Source organism: Colletotrichum fioriniae, assembly GCF_027942845.1.
Source record: "Colletotrichum fioriniae strain IMI 355084 chromosome Unknown scaffold_4, whole genome shotgun sequence".
NCBI classification, from domain to species: Eukaryota; Fungi; Ascomycota; class Sordariomycetes; order Glomerellales; family Glomerellaceae; genus Colletotrichum; species Colletotrichum fioriniae.
In genome coordinates, this window is record NW_027076840.1 from 3,265,821 (window position 1) to 3,290,792 (window position 24,972).

The 24,972-nt window shown below is 56.7% G+C and overlaps 6 protein-coding genes across 6 annotated transcripts; 1 reads left to right on the top strand and 5 right to left on the bottom strand.

Moving 5' to 3' along the window:
- Nucleotides 1-1,474: 1,474 nt before the first annotated feature.
- N0V96_004707 (uncharacterized protein) lies at nucleotides 1,475-4,255 on the bottom strand (the record flags this gene model as incomplete). Its single annotated transcript, XM_053196570.2, has 3 exons — nucleotides 1,475-2,459; nucleotides 2,537-3,046; nucleotides 3,093-4,255. 3 exons carry the CDS (start codon nucleotides 4,253-4,255, stop codon nucleotides 1,475-1,477), a joined length of 2,658 nt encoding a protein of 885 aa, XP_053045971.2.
- Nucleotides 4,256-8,196: 3,941 nt separating this feature from the next.
- Nucleotides 8,197-10,383, bottom strand: N0V96_004708 (uncharacterized protein; the record flags this gene model as incomplete). The annotated part of the gene is made up of 3 exons (XM_053196569.2): nucleotides 8,197-8,458; nucleotides 8,512-9,968; nucleotides 10,018-10,383. The coding sequence occupies 3 exons, from the start codon at nucleotides 10,381-10,383 to the stop codon at nucleotides 8,197-8,199; spliced, it is 2,085 nt and encodes a 694-aa protein (XP_053045970.1).
- A 2,975-nt stretch (nucleotides 10,384-13,358) lies between these two features.
- N0V96_004709 (uncharacterized protein) lies at nucleotides 13,359-14,659 on the bottom strand (the record flags this gene model as incomplete). Its single annotated transcript, XM_065757197.1, has 3 exons — nucleotides 13,359-13,703; nucleotides 13,755-14,250; nucleotides 14,271-14,659. 3 exons carry the CDS (start codon nucleotides 14,657-14,659, stop codon nucleotides 13,359-13,361), a joined length of 1,230 nt encoding a protein of 409 aa, XP_065614410.1.
- A 2,182-nt stretch (nucleotides 14,660-16,841) lies between these two features.
- Nucleotides 16,842-19,855, bottom strand: CHO2 (phosphatidylethanolamine N-methyltransferase; the record flags this gene model as incomplete). The annotated part of the gene is made up of 3 exons (XM_053196567.2): nucleotides 16,842-16,904; nucleotides 16,952-19,623; nucleotides 19,675-19,855. 3 exons carry the CDS (start codon nucleotides 19,853-19,855, stop codon nucleotides 16,842-16,844), a joined length of 2,916 nt encoding a protein of 971 aa, XP_053045968.2.
- Nucleotides 19,856-21,814: 1,959 nt separating this feature from the next.
- N0V96_004711 (uncharacterized protein) lies at nucleotides 21,815-22,285 on the top strand (the record flags this gene model as incomplete). Its single annotated transcript, XM_053196566.1, has 1 exon — nucleotides 21,815-22,285. The coding sequence occupies one exon, from the start codon at nucleotides 21,815-21,817 to the stop codon at nucleotides 22,283-22,285; it is 471 nt and encodes a 156-aa protein (XP_053045967.1).
- Nucleotides 22,286-23,281: 996 nt separating this feature from the next.
- Nucleotides 23,282-24,343, bottom strand: TIF35 (translation initiation factor eIF3 subunit g; the record flags this gene model as incomplete). The annotated part of the gene is made up of 3 exons (XM_053196565.2): nucleotides 23,282-23,506; nucleotides 23,566-24,226; nucleotides 24,324-24,343. The coding sequence occupies 3 exons, from the start codon at nucleotides 24,341-24,343 to the stop codon at nucleotides 23,282-23,284; spliced, it is 906 nt and encodes a 301-aa protein (XP_053045966.1).
- Between the last annotated feature and the right edge of the window lie 629 nt (nucleotides 24,344-24,972).

Consider the following 24,972-nt stretch of genomic DNA (forward strand, 5'->3'; position numbering starts at 1 on the left):
ACACAGATTCTCACCCAGTCCAAACCCCCCGCCAAGGCCGCAAGCACAAAAGATCAGTCCAGCCTAAAACCCCACCGTCTGGGGCCTTACGCTACACATCAGTCTACTGCGTACAGCTGCCAGCACCCAGTTGGAGCCTTGGAGGTTCACGTAAGAGGCCGTTCCTTACCGGGGTGAACCACGCCAGACTCTCATCGATGGAACATCGAATCGAGATGTCCATTGGTGGGGGGTCTCATCCATCTTCCAACGCTGCCCCAAACTCTGTTATGTACTCAACCACTGAATCTCACAGAGTTGACAGATCTACAGAGTCCTGTGTACGGCTGAGATCAAAAGCATGAGGAAATCTGACGTACCGTACCACTCACATCACCTTACTAAACCAACCACCTCATGCTTTCCACCACGGACGTGCGCTCTCTCCTATGCGAGCAACGTCGGCTGAATGCAACGATAGGGTAACAACACATCTCATCCCATCTCCATTCCTGACTCCTTGCTGAGATCGGGAACACATGTGATGTGGCCAAGCACTCACAAAAAAACCCAGGCAAGTACCCTGAGATGGGCGAAATAAGCCCGTCAATGCAAGAACCTCACACATCCACATCCAAACGTCCACGTCACGAGCCAGCCAGCGGAGAACGGGGGAACATCAACATGAACCATACCAAACGAGTCAGCCAAAGCCTCAGTTTCCCACGTCCAAGGTCCAACGAAGTGAACCCGGTCGCAAACCCCGGACCCAGGTCCGTACACACTACACAGCCAAAGCTTGGGTTCGATATACTCTCGCAGATAGAGTACCACACACACACACACACCCCACAAGCAACTCCATATGCCAACAAAGACATCAACAACTCACCAAAACAGCAAAATCAACATAAACACACAGAAATACTCGTAAAATAAACATGGGCGCCCATACTCCAGAATAGGCATCCTCCACGTCTCGCCTGACTCACGACATCAGACGGTCGCGATCCGAGCAAAACACAGATCTCACAACCTACGACCAGACTTCGCTCACACGGCGAACCGACCGAGGCAGGAGAGTTCACATGAGAAACGAGCCGAGCCAGCTGTGCTTTGCTTCACTGCACTGTGCTGACCTGAGCGAGGCAAGCATACAAGGCATGGCACAAAAACATCTAGGTTGTGTGGTTATGCTTCGTTAATACTTTGTATAATTCCCCGAGAAAATCACGCCCGCCCCTAAAACCATGTTCCATCTGAGGATATATCACGCCTTTAGTATTACATGCATAAGTAATAACCCACCCACCCCATCACCATGGAAAAAAATAGCAGACAGCCTATCCCCAACCCGCAACCCGCAAACGCGCGCAATGTGGAACCGAAACGTGGCCGGGAAATTTCCAAAATCATAAGTCGTGCTGTGTGCTGTGTTTCGCTGTTTTTCTTTTTCTGTTCATAAGATGACTCTCTCCTTCTCTGTCGTAAAGCATCACGCTACGGCCGCGTGTTCACCCTCGGGCTGGCCAGGCCACACATAGTTTCGCCATTCATGCACCCGGTTCACGCCGCGGCCAATGCCCGTGAGACCAGCGAGCGTCGACGACTTGGGCTCCTCTCGCATTCGTCTCCGGCTCCGTGGCGTGTGCGCGTGCGCCGCCGCCTCCATCTCGTAGTCGTGTATCATCCGCCCCGGCGTCACCCGCTCGGACGGCCGCATCGATCTGACGCTGTTGTATAACTCTTCTTCCATCGTGTGCCGCCTCAGCATCGGCATCGGGGGTGGCATCGGCGGCGGCGGGCCCATGGCCATGGGTCCCATCATGGGAGGTGGAGGACCCATGATGGGAGCCGTCATGGCCGCGAGCGGTGGCAGTGGCGGCGGCGCCATCATACCCGGCCGGGGGCCACCTGGACTCGAACGCGACTCGGAGAACCGCTCAGCCAATCGCTGCCCCAGCGGATCCTGGGGGAGGCCTCTCGCCCGGTTGACACCCGACATGTAGTCCGTCGGCGGCGGTCGCTCAAACGCCGTCGGCGGCGTCGGCGCAGGCGGTATGGGTGCGGATGCGAATACGTCAGAGTCTCTGCGATAGTCTTCGTTCATGAAGTGGCCCGCCGTGTTGCCGATGCCAACGAGGTCCCCATACCCTCGGTCATACGCGTCGTCGAGCTCGTACGTCTGCATCGTCCTCGCGAGGTCTTCGTCGCGGTTCTCTTGGAACCTCCGCATCAGTCTGTTATCGTACTCTTGGGAACGCGAACGAGGCGTCGTGTGCCCTACGCCGGTTGATCGGATGCTTCGCGCGCTTCTCGGGGTCTCGGTGCCCTGGTCTGGACGCTCTATTCGGCCCATCACTAACGGCCGATGCATCTCATTAAGCCGCTCCGCCTCGACCGTCTCGTAATTAAACCAAGGGCAATCACAGCTCTTCCATTTGGTGCCGCACACCATGCAAAATTGCGCTCCGCAAATGCTATCTCGCGTCAGCAGGAAATCCAGACCAAAGATCAAATATCAAAGACCGAAAACAATACATCAAAGGAAACTTACCACGTCATGTGGTTGCAGCCCTCCTTGAGCTCAACCATGTGACTGCACTTGTAGCACATCTTCCATCCCTCGTCTTTGGCGTGGTCCAGAAACCTCGTCGTCTCTTCATCGTTGGGACACTCCCTCGACGAGTGCCATTTGCCGTTGCAAGAGCAGCACACTTTGGTCTTGCACTGGCCGCACTTGGCGGATTGGCGACCTCCCCCTTCATTGCGAAAGTGTTGGGGTTTTATCCATGCGCCGCACTTTCTCGATGGGCAGTAGATGCGGTTGGCCGCCGTGAACTCTGAGAACTTTCTATTCCACTTCTTCTTGAACTCGGGCGTGAACAAGTGGTCCACGTGTTTCAAGGGTATGTTTGCGGCACAGCACTTTGGAGGCATCTGCTGCGGGTCTGTGATGGATAGTTTAAAGTGTCTCTTGAGGCACGCGTCACACAATCGATGGCCGCACTTGAGTTTTGCGATTCTACTCGGCTGGAACTCCTCCATACATACGAGACACTCGACTCTGGGCGATGTTAGCTGGTGCAGATGCACACCTGTAGACAACATACCTGGCTGCTGGCTTCTCTGACGAGCGGGAGACGGTGCTCCCCGTGAGCGCGTTTCCAACAAAAGTAGACGCCGGCCTATTCGACGAAGTCGTGCTTCGCGTGTGCGACGTGACATGCGATGCCCCCGATACGGTGTTGGAGCGGCGGATCGACCGCGTCTCTGGGTACACAACCTGAGACTGGTGTCTCCTGGAATGCCTACTGGGAGTCACGTCGAGACGACCCCTATCTGGAAGAATCTCGTACGCCAACCTTTTGGTGGCGCTGGGAGGCTGAGAGATTTCGTACGTCTTGGCCGACGAATGATGGCGGCTCAATCTCCTGACGGGACTATAGGAATGCTGTCTGGGGTAGTGTCTCTCGGATGCCGGACGCGACGAGGACGGGTGAGAGCGGTGCCGCGAGGACGAGCGGCTGAGGTCGCCCATAGACTGCCGCGGAGTAGGCTCCGTGGAGCCGTCCTCCTCCATGTAGATGATCTTTTTGATCTTTCTACGGCGCTTGGGTGTGTTGTCGGCTGACGGGGGCGTCCGCCGCTCGACGACGGTCTGAGCATGCCGTGCTGCCTTTTGGTACCTCTCCCGCTCCCGCGCCCTCCTTTCTCTTTCTCGCTGTGTCTCCCGCTTCTCTTCTTCGGATGAGTCACTCGTTTCCGAGTCCTCATCCGAATCCGACTCCGATTCAGACCGCGAATACCTCGACGACCGTCTCGACTCATAGACCGGCGGCCGCGTCCTCGAGTGATGGGCGGTGCTGCGGCTACGGTGTCGAATGGAAGACTGCTGCTGTCGCCGCCTAGCTAGGGGAGATTCCTCCTCCTCCTCCTCCTCACTGTCGTCTGACTCTTCCTCACTGTCGTCTTCCTCCTCGTCGTCGTACGTATTATAGCCATTGTCCACCGGGACCCTTCCCCTTCTATACGGAGCACCGGCCTTTGGGGTTCTGGGCATCGTGGCTCCTGGGGTGGGAGGCGCACTGCTGAGCTTTACGATTCTTCTGGGTGGTGGTCCCAAGGGTGAGGGCGAGCTCGTGCTGTCGGGCCCTTGTATAAAGTCTCTGGGTCTCCGGTAGGGCATCGGGTCGTAGGCGGACTCAGCAGCAGCGACGCTGGGGTGAGAGTTCATGTGAGGGTGAGGGATCGGGTGCCAATCATAGTCGGCCATTTGCGGCGGGTTGGGAGGATGCCGCCAACGGCTCGTTCTCCTGTGCAACTCTGCGCCATCTCGATAGGCCATTGGGCTGGAGCCAGCCTCATCCGGGAGTGCGACGAGTTTTGAGGGTGGTGGGAGAAAAGGGGAGCGGGAGCGGTAGCGGTAGCGGGAGTCGGGAGTCGGGAGTCGAGGGGGGACGTGTGGTGAGGGTCTCACGGCCTTGGATCTACAAGGTAGGCTTAGTGTCGAGAAAGGATGTGCTGTGTGTGCTGCGTACTGCGTGCACCCTGACAGCTGGTTGCTCGTGAGTGGGTGGTTTCAATGCATGCCGTGGAGCGGTGATTGGGTTTGGATGGCGGGTTGCATATCGGACATGCACATGCGGTGATATTGCGCGCCCTGCTTTTTTTTGTCTGTTCCTTTTTTCTTCTTCTCGTGAATGTGTCCTGCAACTGACGACAGCAAGCCGCGACTGGTTTGCCTCGTCTCTCTCGTCTTTGGTGCCCCTCGGTGAGGTATCAATCGGGCAGCAGCGGCAGCTGTTTGGTCGGACGGGGGAGACAGTGGATATCGACGTTTCGATGGATCACGGTTTGAAGGATCGGTTTAGTTGGATCGACCCATGTGCGAGAGGGCTGGCAGCTTTGACTTTGGAGCAAGGTCCAAGTGAGGTGAGGGAGAGGAAGAGAGAACAAGAGACGGTACGAAGTAAGGTAAAGAAAGCAGAGAGAGAAGAGTGAGGTTGGACGTTTGTGACAGCCCTGGCAAAGACTCACCTCCCAGGTACTCCGTACTCTGTACTCAGGTCTCAGGAGTCATTGGATTGGATTGCCCCGAAAGAGCTGCCACTGGGAGGAACAGGGCGCCACCGAGGCACAGCGCAACCGATTGGCCCCTATTGCGGGCAGCGGGGAGCTTCACCTTTCCGCCTCCTTCATCTCTAGGTCTCTGTGCGGTTGTTCACTCATTCACATCCAATCCCACGTCTACAACGAGATCCAATTGTCTCTGCCTCTGCCCGCCTCGTGCTGCTCCATACCCTCTTCTGTTCTTTCTGTCTGACTCTGATCCCCCCCCTTGGATCCAGAGGAGCGGCCATGAAGTTTTCAGTTTTCAGTGTCCAGTTTGACCCGCCCTCGTGTTCAAATGGACCGGTCCGCTCGTTCGTCGCGTTCCAGCCTCCCACCACAAACCACGAGAGTCCCTGCACCACCCGGACACCAAAAACCCTCTCGCGTGTGTCCATACAAGCGTCTTACAGTCGTCCCAGCTAGCGGCCAGTCCGATGTGCGCCTACAGCGCGGGAGCGGCTGCCTCTTTGACAGCCCAAACCTAACCATGAGGCGAACCTAACCAGCCTAACGGAATGTGTGTGGGTGCACTGGCGGGAGGCTAGCGGGTGGTGCAGCGGTGCTGAGCCCTGTACTCAGCGTCCCTGCAGGGGACTGCCCGCCACCGTTTTCTCTCACCTCCCAGGCTCACAGTCTCACCTCAGCTACCTTACCTTACCTAAGCTCGCTAACTGCGCTGCACCTCGTACCTCAAGCGCGCTCACCGCAGCACCAGACCTGAAGCGCACGTGCCTCAGCCCTCGCATTCCACCCGTGACCGCCAGCCGTTCCACAGGGATCCCAGCCCGCGGCAGCGGTGCCGGCGCAGCACACGGACGCTGTGATTTGGCCGACAGTCTCATGTCGTGAAAGGGGGCCCGGGGGGGCCATGCACTGCAGTTAACATTGGCTATTCATGCGTGATCTTCTTCTTCATGAGGGTCTACAAACTCTCGTACCCTAATCACGAAAAATCCCCATCGGCTTCCTGCCCACTGCAGAGCATGCTGAAATTGGGGGTGTGCCTGATCCACTCTTTTCGGCCGGGCTACGAAAAAGTGTAGATCGGAGCTACCCACGGGGCCGATTGGCGCAGGTGGGGCCGACCCGGACCGTTGCACCCTCCATCTGGCATCTGCTTCCTCCCCCCCGAGTCATTGGCGTCTGCAGACCGCCTCGACACATTGTCCACTAACCGACTAGTTTTGCTTTTTGCTTTTTTTTTCTGTGTCTTTTCGATCCTATTGATTCATTGATTCAGCCTTGGCTGGCGAATCGTCTTGGTTCTTTCCTAGACCATAAATCCACACCACCATGGCTCTACCAAACACCCGACCGCCTGCCTCAAGTCTCGTGTACGCGGCAGCCTCTCCATGGTTTCAAATCTCGCATGTGCCTCGATATCCTCCGACATCGCTGTCGTGCAACGCATCCCGCGCCAGATAAGGTAGGTAGGCAGAAAAGAAAAATTCAAGCGGCCTGGCGCCGGGCAGAAAAACGACACAAAACACCACAGACTCCCTCACTGCTTCGCACTCATCGCCATTCTGGAAACCCGGGCGGGACCCAGCCCGAAATCGATTGGTGGATCCATCCCGTCTTCTCCTTCCATCGCAGCCAAGAACCTCACCCCGTGACCCCGTCTGATGCAGCCCGATGGCCTCCCCTCCGATAGCCCCACCCCGCGCCGGCAGATGCGGCAACTCCTGAAAAGATGGGGCCCCATTGATGCGGTGCCATCCGGCCGCTACGGTGCCAATCCGGTATACACATCGGCGGCATATCAGCAAGGACATATATCAGAGCCCTCGATGCTCCCCCTTCTGGCGCTTGAGCGAGACACGGCACTGCGGACGAAAAAGATATGCACTTCTCAGAACCCCCACGTCTAAGCCATCATGATATTCAAGTTCAGCCTAGGTCGAATCCCGTGTGAGATAGACCTCCCATGCCTCGCTGGAATCTCAACCGCACGCAGCATCACGCGGACATGGACGAGGAAACAGCCAGAGTACAGCCGCGTGACCGGAAGCCCCCCCTTTCGCTTTCGCGTACCTGACCTTGGGCATGCACCTCATTCACCTTGTTCCCCGCGGGGGTAGATTGGCCTTGCCTTACCTTACCCCGCATAGATGAGTCGTTGGGGTCGCGTCCCAGTGTACCAGTGAACGAATCGCAAGTTCCCGCGCAATCTAGGTCGAAACACATTGACCTTCTGCATTCAGGACGTTGCCGCGGTCGGGTGGTGTCGAGGTCGAGTTCAACCTCTGCAGCTGTAACGCAGGCCAGATGGTCACATTCGCATGTTCATGGATGCATAGATAATTGGGGCCGTCTTTCTCCCTCCAGGTACAGACAGGAAATGGGGTATTTCTTCATCGGCAGTGCTATGTTGTACAGTTACTATGTCACCACATCTCGGCAGCCCTGTTCTTTGGGAGCCAAGTCCCCGGGCCAGAGAAGTGTACTGTTCGTCCTCCCCAAAATGATCCATGGCCGGCTCGTATAGAACCGCCCAATGTATATTTCCAGAACCGCCCAAACCCGTACGCCCTGGAGCCGGTGATCCCAGCCACCTTCAGCGCTGCCACTGAGTACTACCTGTGAAGTGCTGCGACTGCGTGCTAATGACCACTCCGCCAGACTTGCCCTCTGTGAAAAGTGACAGCATCTCGCCTCTTCCTCTCTCTTTCTGTTCTCGGGGGTCGGCGGCAGAGCCATCTCGAAATGGGTTGGCGCCAGGCTGGCTCATTGGCTGTGTGGGTGGTCATGCCGGGATTTCGGTCCGAATACCGTGTAAGATCAAGTATTACCCGCCAACCAAGCCACGCCAATTCGCAGGGCGGCGTCCAACCCCCATTTCCAGATGGCGTGACCCCGGATTTCTGTCTGCACCCCAGATGGATGCCTCCACCGTTCAGTGTAGCTTTGCACGCGCGATGCTGCTGCGACTGTACACCTGCTTTCCCGGTCAAACGGGCGGCGGGGCACTCAACCCCAGAATCGTTCGCAGACAGGTCAGCAACGTGGAGCAGGAGACTACCGCGGGTCGCACTCTTGAGATGGGTGGCCCGCTGCAGACAACTAGATGCAATTCGAATAGGCGGGCGGGCCGAGCGGCTTTCAACCGCTCAGGTATGCCCTCCTTCGCACTTCGGCCTCTTTGATGATCTCGGCTGCCAGGCTCAGGCTCGGGGCCAGTGTCGAGTATCGCTCGATCTCCATGACCACATCGTTGATGATCTGATCGATGGTCTCCCTATGGGGAACGAGGGTGAGGAGGATACTGCTCAGAGAGGGTGACATGGTCGCACCCATGACCAGTAGCGTTTGCGATACAATGGAGAGCGCTCCCTGCCACAAGTACGGCATGTGTCCGGCGTGACTGCGGCGAGTTAGCGTCAAGACAAGAGCAATGATTCAGCACTTGGAACTTACTGTTGTGAAATGTGCTCCAGCTGCCGGATGGAGGCTTCTAGGCACTTGTGGCAACTGTCACGCACCGCGGGGTCCAGGACGGCCTGCTCATTGTCCAATACGGCCAAGATGTACGGGCGGTAGATGATCGTCCGGCAAGCAAAGAAGCGCAAGCGCAACACGGTCTGCACCGGATCGGAGAGGAGGGTGCGGGTGAAGGGGAACTGCAGCGGCATCGGCAGGCTCTCGTACCATTGCGTCAGCTGAAAGTCGAGCTCCGCCACCACCGGCTCCAGGCTGGTGGTGGAAGCCATCGAGTCTTTGGAATAGATTAGCTGGCTGACCCTGTTGAGGAGCCGCCGCAGGGCAATCTCGGCGAGGAAATACCAGAGGTCGTCTCGGCCAATCGCTTCTTGTTCCTCGCCCTCAAAGCCGCCAGGAAGGCCGACGTTCTCCTCAAATTGAACGACGCCCGAGTGTGGCAAATCCAGCTCGGCCAAAAGATCGCTCTCAAACAACAGCGAATTCCAGTAGATTCGCTCAGTCAGCTCCCGCTGATTGGGTGGGACTCTGTTGGGGGACATGAGCAAGAGCTGAAGTTTGGTGCTGGTGGTGCAGAGCAGGTTCCACGCCTCCAGGGGCCGCACCAAGTAAAATAGATAGGCCGAAGCCAGCAAGTGACACTGCGCCGCCAGAACGTTGTTAGATGTCATCATACCGGGCAGCAGCGCCCACGCGGCCGTGAAGTACTGCAGACCAGGGGCGTCCTCTCCCGGGACGATCCGTGAGATGCTGCCTCTCAAGCTCGCTTGACCCAGGGCCAGGACCAGCAAGACGATACAGCTCTCGGCGCCCTCGCGAAAGCCGTTGGAGAGGGCTGTTCGATAATGGCTTCTCCACGTGTACGGGTTGACGCAGGCGTACCAGACATTAACCCGCTCAAAGTAGGCCTCGATGTAGGCAGTCGTGTTGGACAGGTCGACACACGGCGTCTTTGTGAGCGAATGGAGAGGCTCGCGGGCCATTTCCAGCTGGAGGAGGACTTGGGGGTCATAGGGGCGAGAGACGAGGTCGCGGATGAGAGGCCACTGCAAAAGGTGAAGCGCCGCGTTCGTATGCATCTTGGGCATGGTTGATATGTTTGTCGGGTTGTTCCACGTGCCCAGGCCGCCGTTGGGGATGATGGAGACGGCGTTGCCCGAGCCTGGTATGCCCATCAAGCTGTCCCCATTAAGGCCTGATCCGTTGCTCATCGATGGCGACTCTTGGTTCATGGCGATGCCGTTTCCCTGCCCGGCAACCATGTTCATCTGCAGCAGGCTTTCAATACGGTTAAGGCGCTCGAGAATCAGCTTGTCCCCAGCATCCAGCTTAATGCCGGGTTCTCTGTAGACGCACTCGGCGCCCAGCTCGGCGCAGAGCTTACACTTTGGTTTTGTGCCATCGCAGCGAGACTTGCGGGAGCGACACACTTCACACTGTTGTTGGTCAGCTCACGGTGTCTACTGTTGAATCCAATTCACATACTGCAATGGTGGCTCTCCTCCGTGGGTAGTCGACGCCAACGTCCGTGTTCCTCCTCTTTAGCGGGTTGGACCCCTCGTCGCTGGGCGCCTTGTGCATGCCATTGGTCAGAGCATCGGGACGGTTCTCGGAGGACTGAGACATGTTCCGGGCCTTTTGCACGGGACCTAAGAAGCCATCTCTGCTGAAACTGGGCGTTCTTTGCACCTTGAGCGAGGCGGGCGACTTGAGAGGGTGGATGCCGTTGGTCATGGAAGGTGAGGGGACGTCGATGTTGAAGGCCTCGCGCGACGGGACGGGAAAAGACCTCCCCGCGTTACCGTTGCCCGTGGCCGAGCGCGGGGAGTCACCCGTCGACGACGGGGACATGGCGTGCTGCGTCTGGAGACGAAGAAGCTTGGTGGAAGACGTGGTGGGCAGATGGTGGTGCGCCGCGACAGCGCAGCTCAGGCGGGTGGATGGCTGAGTGAAGCGGCGACTGGGAGGGGCCGATGGCTAAATAGCTGCGATTGCGAGGCTGGATTTGACAAAGACCGGACCGATGCGATTAGGTTCGGCTGAACGGGGGGGGTGCGTGACTCGAGGCGAAAGGTGTCAGTCAGACCAGCCTCGAAGCTATCGAGGCGGCGTTTCACAGCTTCTTTGGGGGGTGCCGTATGAAAAGGGAGCAGACAACGGAACAGAGAAGAGATGAATGCACACGGCTGTGGAGCAGTAATTATGGGAGAATCACGGAGGCGGAGGAGGAAGGGGGGAGGGAAAATAAAATGCGGAGGAAGCAATCCTATGGCGTTGTTGGTGTCGGATGGCCAAGGATGGGCAGCAAGTCGCTGTTGAGGGTAAAAAGAGACAGTCGTCTGAGTACCTAGAGCAGAGTGCCCCCAGGTGAGCAGACGGGAGCTCTAGGCCAGCTTCATCCCCCTTTGCCCCGGACCCCGGCTTGGAGTCGTTGGAGCGAGAATCCATCGGATTGGTGCACCGTGACAGTTACCCCATCCCGCAGCGGCAGACATCAGGTCAGGCCAGGCCAACCAGAGCCGACGGTTGCAACGGGCATGGGACGAAACGGGCATGGGATGGGATGGGATTCGGGGAGAGGATGAGATGGGGAACAAGGGTCAACGGCGCACGCTAAGCAGAGGGGCCATCGCTTATACCTACAAAGTAAGGTAGTGGAAGAAGCACCATGGTGTGCTGCCGGTTTGTCCATGTTTGTCCACCGTGGATGGTGAGAAACATGTGTTCTTTGCGTTAACAACCTCATACCTTACCTACCTTAATTTGAAGTTGAATTTGGTACACAAAAGTATTGATCCGTGCCTTAATTCCGTTCCGAGCTTATGGCATTCATGGGGAAAGGGCCCTCCGTGTCGATCGGCCCTGCCAATCTGGGGGAGGGGCCGCAACTACCTTACAGAGTACATCGATAAAGTACCTTGAGTGTTTGACTTGAGGCAAGTGCTCCCCCCCAGAGCGGGGAGAACGTGAAAGTGCCTTCCTGCCTTATTTGGAGTAATTGAGGGTATCCCCTTCCTCTCGGCTGCGAGTTCTACAAGTACGGATACAAGTACCTCACAATACCTGGCTTACTAAGGGCAGTGGGCATTTCGAACCTCCCTCGTAATTTTACAAACTTCACACTGCAACCCCGTCCCATTATCCATGGCCACAACTCCATAATGAATGAAGCCCAATCCCGAGTCTCTTCCGCTGTCTGCCGTGTCCTTGTGTGGCCCCAGTCTCTCCGCCTGTACCTGCATGCCGACTCCCTTCGTCACGCTAACGGCTATTCGTACACTTTGACGAGACTTTGTCCAAGTAGGTGGCAGCATTCCTGCCAACCTCATTTCGCTCTCGCCACTTTACCAGGCTCGACTAATACCTCCGGATTCTAGAAATCCCTCGGGTCCAATCTAGACAACACCAGCTGTGCCGCTGTCAAAAGCTGGGGTTGCAAGAGATTGTCTCGCCATGTTCAGCAAGACCCTGCCATGGTGCTCAACAGAACTACAACGCCAGTCAGGTCATGAGGGGTGGTGGGCGAGAACCGCCGGAACGTAGATTAACCACCACCCCTCCAACACCCAAATCGGGACGCTTCTCCAAACAAGATTGACGAGCTCCCGCCTCGGTCCTCATACGTCCATGGCCAGGGTTCACGAGCATACCATGTCACTGGTTAGCTGACTCTTGACGAAAGATGCATCGCATATGTGCACGCTTCAAAAGGAAGACAACGAAATCGACGTTTGGACTACTCTCTTAGACCAAGATCTATCAAGACGGTCCACGCTCCTATCTCGCGAGTTCGTCCCCGAAGAGAATCCGGGGTCGGACGGGCGAACGGCCGGCCGCTTCCCTGACACACCAGACATGGCGATGGATGCCCCACACCGTAAGTCCCTCCCGACTACCCGCTTCCGGGGTTCTAATTCGATACCAGACTTTGACACTCTGTAGTTTTGCTGCATGTCGACCGACCAGGCCAAGAAGCAGCATTCCTCTGCCGTGTCCGTCGGAACCTTTCTCGAGTTTATACCGGTTGACAACCCCAGGATCACGGTAGCATTGAACCAAACTTTATCGATGGCCTCTGTTCCGTCACTCAAAGTGCCAGCCGCGGACGAGCACCTTCTGGAGTGGAATAAGTCGAACTGAGTATTCTACCATTGATTTTCCCAAGGCTTAAGAGATGTACAGCACGGAATGCCTCAGCTTTTACAAGAAAGAAATGATCGTATCCCTCAAGCGCGTCATCAAGCAGAACGAACAATATGCACTCGCATTGCCTCAAGTGCCGGTCTGGATGATGCTATTCGCTGCCCTCTGACATTGCGTCGGCACTGATCCAAGTGTGACTTTCAATGTTGCGTTATCACCACTCCGCTCCCGCGACTCTGGTCTTGCGAGTTGACGTACACATCGGAACGCGCAGCCTCGCATGGACCTGGTATCTTCTCATCTAGACCTGCAGAATATGGCCCACCCGGGGATCCGAACTTTGCTCAAACGGGGTCAGCCATTTTGGGCACGTGGGCTTGCTTGCGAGCCGCCCCTCGGTTACCGGATTAGGAACCCGTCATCTTCCCGACTCGGTGTGCTGACCTACCTACGTGACCGAGGAGCGTTTATGGTTCACGACGCCCGCATAAGCGAACAGTGAGAGTTTTCAGGTGTGCCATTTCTGTACCATGGATCTCGAGCATGTCACAGGGGCACCACTGAGGTCATTACGGGTCCCCGGCTGCCTATACACTAATTTGATTTGATTGGTATCTAAGATCTACTCGCGGTATGCAATAAATAACCCAGATGCAATATGCCGCTACGCTCATGCTAAACGCCTACTCATCAAAAATAACGGCAGTCACTTCGCCGTCCACCTTGGCGCTCGTGAGAATCTCTCCCAGCTTGCCCGACACAGCATCACGACTAATCACAACGACACGGCTGTCGGACTGCAGACCAACGGCCACGAGGTTGCCGGCCTTGCTGACGGAGAACTGGCGCGGGATGCGTCCGCCAGCGGGGAACTTTTGCAGCAGCGTAAGGCCGCCTGTCTTGGCGTCAATGGTGAAGGTGTTGAGCGAGTCGGACGGGATCTGGGCGCCCTCGCCGGGAGTGTCGGGGTTGCTGATACTGAATGCCGAGTCGTTGCGCGACGAGACGGTCAAGAACTTGCCGTCGGACTGTCTTTATTAGTATGTATCAAGACTTCATGCGGAAGAACGTCAACTCACAGAAATCCAGATCTCGGCAGCGCTAGCACCAGCAGGCGCAGAGGCACCGGCGCCGTAGGTGGAGCCGGAAAACACCTCAGTGAAGCCGAGTGTCTTATTCTCGCGGTAGGTGACGTCGTATGCGGTGACGGTGTTGGCAAGCTCGCTGATGAGATACAGGTACGTCTTGCCCTCGGGGGTGACGAGGAACTCGACATGACGAGGTCCGCTGCCGGGGGCGGCGACGAGGGAGTCGACGGCCGCGAGGTTGTTGGCGCCGTCAACAGCAAAAACGCGAACGAGATCGGCGCCCAGGTCGGGAACCAGCACAAACTGGCCCTTGGGGTCGAGGAAGACCTCGTGCGGGTGCGGGGCGTCCTGGCGCGACGGGTTGGGGCCGGGAGCCGACATGTTGAACGTCTCGGACTTGACTGCCGTGAGAGCCGCCGGGTTGGAGATGTCGAACCAGCTCACAGAGGAGCCGCCGCTGGCAAAGGTTAGCGCGTGCTCGTCATAACTAATATCGAGACATACTACTGAGCGATGGCGAGGCCTTGGCTCTTTTCGCCAAAGACAACGGCGCTCACGGGACCGCTGATGGTCTCTGTCTTGGCCAGCTGCTCCAGCGTACCGTCGGCGCCGGTCTTGAAGGACGAGACGGTGCCGACATTGGTGGTAAGACCCTCATCCGTGCAAAATAGCCTCGCGTTGGCCTTGTCGAGCTGGAGCCAGGATGGGCTGGGCGCGCAGCCGTTGGAAGAGGAGAGCGACTGCAGGGTGGACTGCGTGGCGTTTGTGCCTGACAAAGTGAGGTTCAGGGTGGTGATGGCGCCGCTGTACGACGAGGCGTAGAGGAGGGTGGCGGCCGCCGGAGAGGAGAGCAGCAGCGGCACGAGGCCGGCCGGCGCAAAGAGGTCTCGCAACATGCTGGGCAAATACTGGACGACGAACGAATGTCGGTGTTGGCAAAACTGCTGCACGGCGAAAACGAGGCACGGAACGAGTGTGACGACGGTGACGAGTGCGGGCACGGGACGGAGAAGAAAAGAACGACGACGACGAGGTCTTGAACTTGAGGAGCGAAGACGGCCCATTTTCGCGTAAGACCCCTCAAGGTCCCAGGGGCAAGGACGGGAGTACTCCTCTGAATGTGTCAACGATTGTCGCCCATCGACCTTGGTTCCCCGGTCATGCGCTCACTGCCTTGGTAAAGCTGGGACCTGGGCTGCGTGGACTTCGAAACGGGACCCGGTTGCCTGTTTGGGACGGCGAACGGGATTCTTCCGTGCTTCTGCGGCTAACCTTAATGCCTACAGAGTACAGACTTCACAGCGTACGGAGTACAGACACTACGGCGGAGTAGTCGGAGTGCGGTGGTGCGGACACTTTCCAGAAGGCAGGCTCAACCCTGAAGCGACGTTAGCAAGGTGATGGCCTTCCCCTGTAATGAAAACGTCCGGCCAGGGGTGGTTCACGGTATTTTCGTCTGGTACGATGATAGAGTTTGTCAGGGAGATTCAGGTTGAGTGGTACCTCGAGACACCCGCCCCTTTCTGCTCCTGTGCAATGTACTGGCAATATGCCACCGAAGGACCAGACAGCTTCCCGCAGCACACAACTCGGCGAACCGCTCTCTCGTCTTTGGATGGCAAATGTTCGTGTCACACAAACTCTGAGAAAAAAGGGTGTCGAGTTCGAGGTGGAGAAGGTTACTTTGACTTCCACTCGTGTGCCGATGCGGAGAATGTGGAGAAAAGAGGAGGAGGAGGAGTCCAAAAGGACTGGAGGAGGCGGAGAGGTGAGGGGGAACCGCGGAGATGCAGTTGGCCAATCGGCGCCGCTTGTTGCTTGTGTGTGGGTTTCCGGTACGTCGAGGCTCTTTCGTTCGTGGGGTTCAGAGAAATTTCCCAATTTGCGGTAATTTATGAAGCCGTCCCCAGTACGGGAGACGGTGAACACTGACCACCGCAGGCACGGGACGATGCCGGCGCCCGGTGAGGTCTTGGTCTAGCGTGGCATCACTCAAATCACGGATACACTACATCACCAAAAGTCAAACCCCCTCGTCTGCCATCCGACCGAGCCGTCCGGCAGTCAAACGACCGTGCGCCTCTGCATCGAACCTCGAGTGACGCTTCGCCAATCACCTTCATATCGGATCTCAACTGGCCAGAATGCAAGCTCGCATCATGATGTGCCATGTGGCCTCCCCCGCACTCCAATGCAAGCCACGGCCAACCTTGTCTTATTCTGGCGTTGCCTCCGGCTTGCCGTTTGTGAACTGCGGGATCGTCCTCGCACAGAAGCTTACTCTTATTCTGCATGTCTAGGTCTGCCATGTGCCGGGCCATGTGCACGACACAGTGCCTGGATTTACAGGGACGACTATAATGTCGAACGACGTACGTGGACGGCCACCAGAATGCGATGACACCGATTGACGATGCGTGTCATGGGCAACCATCACTTCACGGCTCTTTGGCACACATGGGCGCTGTACCATGACGGCGTGGACATTACGAACTGAGCAAACAATACTCAAGGTCTCCCATTCTTGGAGTGACATCGATAACGCGCTTACGAGCCCAGACTATAGCTTCATGCGGGGGGCGTAGCATTGTCCCCCATACTTTGCCAGCCCAACACCGGTACCGCCTCTTCTTTGCCTAAACTCGAAGCCAATCGAATCTGCGAGAGAGGGTCATCTTGTGGGTGGTTGTGCACGACTCACCTCAGGGCCGTGAGCATCAGGAATGCCAGGCCGTCCTTCCGTGCCGTGTCTCTCGCGGGGGCTCTCCTACTTGCTGTGCCGTGAGACTGTCAATCTTTGCGTACCAAAAGTGTTGCGAAAACAATCGCTGCAGCGCGGTCACTGTTATTTTCTCTTTCTCAGGCTAAGGTAACTCACGGACGCCCATCCACACGCTCTTGTTTCCCGTCCTCGATTCCTGTTCGTTGCGCCGGGGGATCCGGTCGCCTCTCGGGCCAAGGAGAACCGACGTGCATAATACCAAGTCATCAATCTGAATGTGTGCGCCAACTTTTTCCTCCCAATGTTCCAGTGCGGTGTACGGATCACGAGCATAAGACCTAACGAATCATGCGAGCTTAGGCCTTCTCAAAGGTCGTAGGAGTGCTGTTTCCCTTGGAGTGAGACAGACTGTAAGGTGCCTATGTAATGTCAGTTCGTATCATATAGACAAAAATGGATCACTCACCAGAACCTGCTTGGCGTTGCAGATTCGCCAGGCCATCTTCTTGACGTTGCCGTCGGCGGGCACGATGGCAGGGGCGAACTCGATACCAAACATTTGGTGGATGGCGTAGACGATTCTCTTGGCATACTTGCCATCCCGCTCGACGTGGCCGCCAAAGGGCTCGTCAACGGTGGTGGGCGCGATGTCGTGGTCACGGTCACAGCAGTTTTGCACAAGAGGCAGCAAGGCTTGCTCGACGGCCTTTTCGTACATGCCGTTGGCGTCAACCTCGACATCGTCCTCGTCGAATTTGCCGATGCGGATCTCAAATGGCTGGGAGATGGTCATGACGTGATGGTTGCCGGCGTGGTGGTAGCGGAACTCAAAGACGCCCTGAGTCCACCAGAGCCGATCGCCCTCAAAAATGACCTCGCCCTCAACAATGTCGGGATCCGAGGCGTCCTGCTTCTGAGCCGGCCGATCGGGAACCAAGATGGCCTTGTCGGCGGTGGCCGCATCGTAGCTGCCGGGCGTGGTAGGCACCCATCGGCCCAGAGACGACACCTCGGTCGCTTCTCTAGAGCGGTTATCGGTAACCATGTAGAGACCAATCCAGTCCTTGCTGTCGTGCTTCGCGGGAGCGCGCCACTTGACCTTCAACGGGGCGCCATACTCAAAGATCATGGTCTCGACACCGCGTTGGAATCGCGCCGTCAGACCCTCCTTGCCCGTGGCGCGCTCGTTGGCCGCCGACAGGCTTGAGGGTGTGCCTTCCACAGAAAGCGAGTAGAGCTTAGGGTCCAGGCCAGCGAGATCCGGAGACAGGCGCGTGACTGTCAGGCGAGCCGGGTACTTGTTGAACAGGGCCGAGGTGTCGCGGACGATTGTCTTGATACCGGAAGCGAACTTTGGGCGCGCGGTATCGAGGAACTCCTCAATGAACTGTGCCGTGTCATCAATCACCTTGTCGACACCGCGCTGCCAGCCCTGAACGGGCGGCGGCAGAGAACGTTTGATAAACTTGGTCAGGCCGGCTTCTTGACGAATGCCGCGACCATACGTCTTTTGCATGTGCGGCTTTTCGATAAAGTTGATGAAGCCCAACGTAAACAGCTGGCTGACGAGAGCCATGACGAAGATGGCTCTGCTCCATGTAATGAGGGCAGAACCCCAGAGGCCAGCAGTGCCAAAAATGCGCTCGGGGTTGTTGAGGAAGCGGTAGATGGACTTATACGTCAATCTGGCGGTGGAGTCGTAAAAGAAGTCACCGTAGAACCAGCCAAACTCGCCGAGGGAGTCGTACACGCTGATGAATGTCCAGACCTGGAGGGAGACGAGGCCGGCTCCGACCACGTGCTTGAGGAGGACCCAGCCGTACGCCCAGTCTTCTGGCGGCGAGTACATTTTCCAGCACGCGGCGATGAAGGATCCCGTGCACATGACGGAGCTCAGATGGTACATGCCCTTCCACTGATTCCAGGCCTCGGTGTGGCTCTCGCCGTACTTGAGAAAATGTCTCGTCCAGAACTTATTGCGGGACTGCCACGCGAGAATGGCACCCAGGCCAAGGTGGTACCACACGCGCCAGAACAGAGCATGCAGCAAGAACAAAACTTGGTACAGCGACGTCGACGGGGTCACAATGGTCAGGACGGCCATATAGAAGCCAAGCAGCAGAACCGAGGTGTCTGTGATGCGGAACAGGTCGAGGTTGTTCAAGCCAATCAGGTTGTGCACCTGCGCAGGCGCCTCGGGCGACGACTCCTGGGCCGTGGCGGCCTGGTCAACCAGAATGTCATCATTGTCCGACGATTTGATGGCGACGAGCTCCGGCTGGCCGGTAAGCGGTGTCGAGGCAGTGCGCTTACGCGGGGCAGGCGGGTTATACGTCTTCTCAATGTGCGGGTTCTCAACAACGACGAGGAAGGCGAACTGGGCGAGATGGGCAATGATTGAGATGAAGAGGACCTCGTAGCTCGCAGCCATCATGGAGATACCGTAGTAACCGGCATAGCCAATGGAGTACATGGGGTGCGGGGCCATCTCAAAGACGCCGTCAAAGGTCAGCTCCTGGTCGACGAGGTAGAAAAAGTCACCCCAGTACCAAGCGTAGTCCTTGACGACGCGGTGGGCGTCCAGCTTGACCCAGAGATTGAAGAGGACCAAGAGGATGCCGATGGACCATCGTCCAACACCGACAAAGGGATTCTCGCCGGCGGGTGTGTGACCGCAGATCACGGCGAAGAGGCAGTAGGAGACAAAGTCACACATCAGGATCAGATCGACGACACGTCGGAAGACTAGCCAGGTGTTGTACTCCATGGGAGCTTTCTCGAACTCGTAGTCCTCGGGGATCTTGGCCTCGAGCTCACGCTTCAACATGTTGTAGAGCCAAGGGCGGGGTTGTTTTCCCGACGAGGGGTGCTCAAAGAGCTTCCATCTCGCGGCCCACGTCTCCAGCCTGCGGTGGTTGGACTGGATGGTGAGGAGGTATCCAATGCCAATGTTGTACGAGGCGCGCCAGAAGAGGAAGACGAGCGCAAACAAGGGTCGCTTGAGGTTGCCGGGCACAAAATAGGCCGCAACAATCTGGAGGGCGAGGATGGCCAAGACGAGCACATCAGAGAGGTTCTTGGGCTGTCTCGGATCGAGCAGCTGCGACACCATGTCGTGCGTGGTGGGGACGGTGAAGACTAGGCGATCGTCAGCCGACAATAACTACAGCGCATCACCATGAGACCTACCTGTGCCATCGGGCGTTCGACCAAATGTCTTGTTGGGCTTTTGCTCCAAGTCATCAGAACGGTCGTCCGCGGCGGTTGAGGGGTTTAGTCCATCCTCGCCGTTGCCAGCCGCGGACGTCCGCCTCTGGCGCTGACGCAGAGAGCCAGCATCACTTGCGAGAGGCGCGGCTGAAGAGCTCATTCTAGGCCAAGGGCAGGAGCAGCGTAGCAATTGACGATGCCGATGGAGGGGTTTAGGTTATTTTCACACGCAGGGGGGTCGGTAGGGGCGTTGTGCGATGATGATTCTGTTGCTCAGGCTGTCCATGAGCCGCCAAGGTCAAGGTTGACTTTTGTATGCGCGAGAAAGGAGCAGGATCAATGCAAGAGTTCAGGCGAGGAGAGGAGAAGAGAGAGCAGAGAGGCGAAGAGGCAAGACGTTGGGAAGAAGGACGACCGACGTGGAAGAACGTCACAGACAAGGGTTGAGGGTGCAGCTGGAGGTTTCCAATGGGAAGCAGCGTTGTGAGGAAGCACTGGGAAGGTACGGTAAGGAGGCACCTGCCGCACTTACACTGTACAACCAGCCCCACTAGTCCGGCGGGTTAGGTTTGGTTCCTTCTGATTTGGATTGGTTTGGATTGAGAGAGCCCGCCCGTCCCGCAACTGTTGAATTCGTCTTTCCTCGCTACTTTGTGAAAGTACCGTGGGGAATGAGACAAGTACACTTTGAACTTGGCATGTGATCCGCGGGAGCTCTCACCCGGTCCGCAACACCTTGGACAGTGGACATTGAGGTCAAGTTGAGCATTTGAGCCGCCTGCGCGACTCAGGACCGGCAGAAGCTCTCGAAGGTAGAAGGCACGAAGGGTCCAATGAGAGGTCACACGGATGACATCCAATTGCATGTTGCCTCCAAGATTCAACGAGCTACCTCCGCAACATATCGCGGCAAATACCTAGGTCATTTGAACAAAGAAACTGGCCTCGAAGCTTCTCACTAGCACTGTACAGACGAAGGTCAGACACCGCTCGCACACGTGTGATTACTGGTGGCCCTAAGCACCCCTGCGCAGGGTAAGGTGTTGAGAAAGAAAAATCCTTCAACCTTCCAGCGTCTTCCCTCTCGTTCGAGCGGGAAAGCGCGAATGCGGGAGATGCAGCAGCGCCTTCTTCGTGCCTGTATACCATTGGTACCTCAGGCAACCTGGACTGCAGAGCGACCTACCTTCCTCTACAAGTCTACAGCATGAGCGCGCCACGCCTGGTACAACTAGGTGCGGGGCTCTTACCTACGGTTAGCGGAGCAGCGATCTAATCCCAAGATAGTCTAGCGTCACGGTGCTTGAGCGCTTCAAGCGAGGGCCCTCTGACGCTCGGGCCAGCTAATGTACAAGCTCACTCGAGATCATGCACGTGCCGATAGGAGACCTCTCGACGATAAGCTTTGGGTCTGTCAACAAACATCACAGCATCACACTTTGATGACAGTCTCTCGAGTGATGATCAAGGTCAACACTGTATCGAACTAGATGACACACGACAGATCGGTGGTGTGTAACATTGATTAAACCCGTTGCATCAGCAACACTTGAAGCTCTAGGCTTCTCGAGCTCTAACTGGGAGCCAGCGAAGACGGGAAGAAGACCAAGAACACAGGGAAACACCCGACAGGAGGCACAACGACATGAACCCTTCCCATCAACATCCCTTCACCCAAATCACGCGAATCCAAGCGCGCCACGCGTTTTGATTCTGTTGTCATGCTACCAAAAGGCGACTGTCCGCGGCCATTCATTCGCCAAGCGGCTCCCATGATGGAGGCATCCCTGGACGGCTGTCCGGGGTACGCCGGTCGTTTGCATGAACTTCTAGAATGACTACCATCAAAACACAACCCACACCACCAGGGCCCCTTCCTGGGATCTGGACCAAATCAAATTTGTCGCGTTTTTTTTTTTCAGTGTTCATTTATATGCGCTTTTGCAAAATGGGTTGCCCAGCATCGTTCGGTAGTTGTATAAAGACGAGCCGGAAGAGTCACCGGCCCTCCTTCTCTGCTTTACAAGTGATTTTGCTCACCAAACAGTCTATAGTGACTTGTACATTCGTTCCATCAATACATACAAACATTAATCACAAACCCTGACCAACACAAAAAATGGCCCGCGAAACCCCAACATCCTCCATCGCCGGCGACTCCAAGCCCCTCCCCAAACGCCCCGGCACCTCGGGCACGGAAAACCTCCTCCGAACGAACCGCCGTCAGGCCTCAGACAACTACCAGCGCGCCCAGCGCGCCGAGCGAGCCTACCGCGCAAAGAAGCGAGCCACCGCCGCCCGCGCCGACCTCTCGGACGCCAAATCGCACTACGCTGAATGCTTCAAGCACCTCAGCCGCGGCCTCGCCGTCACCTTTAGCGCCGTCAAGTCGCTCCCCTACGTCTTTGACGAGCGCCAGGAGGCGAGCCGCCAAAAGGCAGAGGTCAAGAAGAAGCAGCGCGCCCTCGAGAAGAAGAAGAAGCTCGAGGAAAAGCTCGCGAGGGAGAACGCCGAGGCTGATGGTGCCGAGGGGGATGCCCCCGCGGACGGCGATGCCCCTGCTGCTGAGGAGGAGACGCCCGCTGCTTGATGGACGATTCGCAGAGTCAAGTCGATTACGTGGTTGAAGGGGATCAGAGACTGAAGCCTTTCGGATGGTTCCAATGAGACCCTCTGTGTGAGGGTCTTTCTCTTCCTCGCCGCTTGGAACTTGCTCTGCGACGGGATCCTCCGTTCGCGCCGGCGCGACAATGACAATGACAACGACAAACATCGACAACCACCAGCCTCAGATGGCGCTTACCAGTTCTTCGCCCTCGCGGCACCCACACTCGCTTTACTCTGTCCACACGACACACACCAAACCAAATAACCCACCCCTTTTCCTTTTCTGTCTACACCTCTCCTACTACTTGTATCGTCTGTTCGAAGACCTACACTTTTCACGGCCTTGAACGAGATAATGATGACGGAAACCAGCACGAAGACGGGAACTCTTCCATTAATACACAACAGATCTCTATACCAACGAGGAGTCCTGGCTATTCCGTGTTTACATCCGGCGTCTCGTTGTTGGAAAAATGGCTACTTGTTTTTATAATCATTGTTTACCCATCTTCATACCAATTTTTCTTTGTCTCCTTGTATTTGAAGTCAATGTGCTTTTTGCAGTCGTTTTAGGGAAGAAAGGGGCGGAAACGGAGTCGAGTCTGGGTTTCCCATCAGCTACCTGCTTTACATTAGTTACAGAATTTCAGTCATGATTACGCTTAACGTCAGTCTCGTGACCTGTGAGTTTCGAACGTTGTGTTTACCATGGTGGAGTTGCGTAGCCAAGCTTTGTGGTGAGTGCATTCATAAAGCAATGTCCTCACACATATCCAGAGTCCCGTGAGATCATGTCTTTGCATTTTCCATGAAAGAGAAAATAAAAACGTGGGATGTAAAAAAACTACCGTTATCCCCAAAGCGGATGCCAAATTTTTGTAAACCCGTATTGCCGTAGCCGTGTCTCCAGTAGTAGCATCAAAACATTCGTTACCGCCATCTTCATCCCCATCATCACCACCAACCCTCGTCCACCAACTTAGGCCGCCTTCTTGGCGAACTCGACTCTGAGAATCAAGTGCTTGAAACCGAAACCGTCCATCTTGGCCGCGGCCTTGACGGCGTCGCCCCGGTCCGCAAAGCTGATGAAGGCAAAGCCCTTGGCCAGTCCCGTCTCCCTGTCCTTGGCGAGGAACACGCGCGTGACACGTCCGAAGCGCTCGAACATGTCGCGCAGCTCCTGCTCCTCTGCCATCTCCGAAACCTGTGTAGAATTGTCAGCATCGCTACCACCAGGACTCCGTCGTGAAAGGGGGTACGTACGTTGGTGACACGCAGCGTGGCGAGGTCGTCCCGCTCGCCGTACTTGCTGCCTCCCATCCTATCACCCGCACCCGCACCGCCGGTCGCGCCAGCCCGGAGCGCAGGCGGGACGTAGCTGCCCTTCTTGGCACCGACACCGCCAGCACCTCCGGCGCCGCCAGCCGCGGGGGCGGGGTCGTCCGGCATGCCCGCAGCGACGTCGGCGCCGTCGGCACCGACGGGTGCCATGGTGTCCTTGTACGGGCAGCGGGCCGTGAAATGCTCGCCGTTGCAGATACGGCACTTGACCTGCTTGTCCTTGAGCTTGTCCTTGAGGGCCTGGGCGCCGGGATCCTCGCCCGCCTCCTTCTCGTCCTTGCGCCAGTTCGTGCTGGGGCGGAAGATGATGTTCTCACCGACCGAGGTAGTGTCGGGAGCAGGACCGGCCGGGTCCTTGGCGCTGAGGCCGAACTTGGACCACGTCTTGCGGTCGGCGACGCGCGGGTTCACCTTTTCGGTGTGCGTCGTGTAGCGGATGCGGCGGGTCATCTTCACCTTTTTGCCCTGGTCATTGTAGCGGAAGGTGATGATCGTCTTGGTGCCGTCCTTGTTGCTGATGGTCTGGGGCGCGGGGAGCTCGGTCGACGTCTCCTCAACGTCTTCGTCGTCGGCCCAGTCGTGCCTGGATGAGGGGGTCAGAGGTTAGCTAGCTGTCTTTTTTTTTTTCTCCTGTGTCTCCCTCTCGTTCGGACAGAGTTGTGGGCAAAAGTCGGGCGTACTTGGTCTTGGTCGTAGCCATATTGGGCAACCTTATCTTTTCATATACGTTGTGATCGGATCCCGTTCTCGATGTCGGTCGGATTCGTCAGAGGTTTGCAGTCCTGAAGCGGGTTGTCGCGGTGGTCAAATCGGTGGTGGGGTCCAGAACTGGAGGAATTTTGATGTTGATTGATTTTCGTGGTGCGCCACCAGAGACGGTGTGGGGCGGATGGCGCTAAGCCATTTTCGGTCTCGCAACCGTTACCTCAGCCTCACAGCCGTGACGGCGTCTCTGGCAAGTACACAACACACACAAGGTCATCTCACACTCATTTCATTCTTCCTTTGATGGATCAAATACTCTTCATATTGTACTGCCTCAGGGCATAGTCTAATGCTACAAGTCATACACTGCGTCATCGGGCCCCTCGCAGGGAAATCTATCGCCTTCTCCCTTGTCATCCAAAATCAGCCGTGAGGTATACACGTTCACCATTGAAAAAACACTCCGAATGCCGTCCAGATGGCATATCATGGAGAGGGCGCCTTTTTATCCATAAAACGCCGATTTGCGCAGCAAAGGGGTATGACGCAAACAACAACAAAATAAGAGACATAGGAAATATAACACCCGCGCCACCATGGGCGGTTTTTATAGGCCGTGGCCTG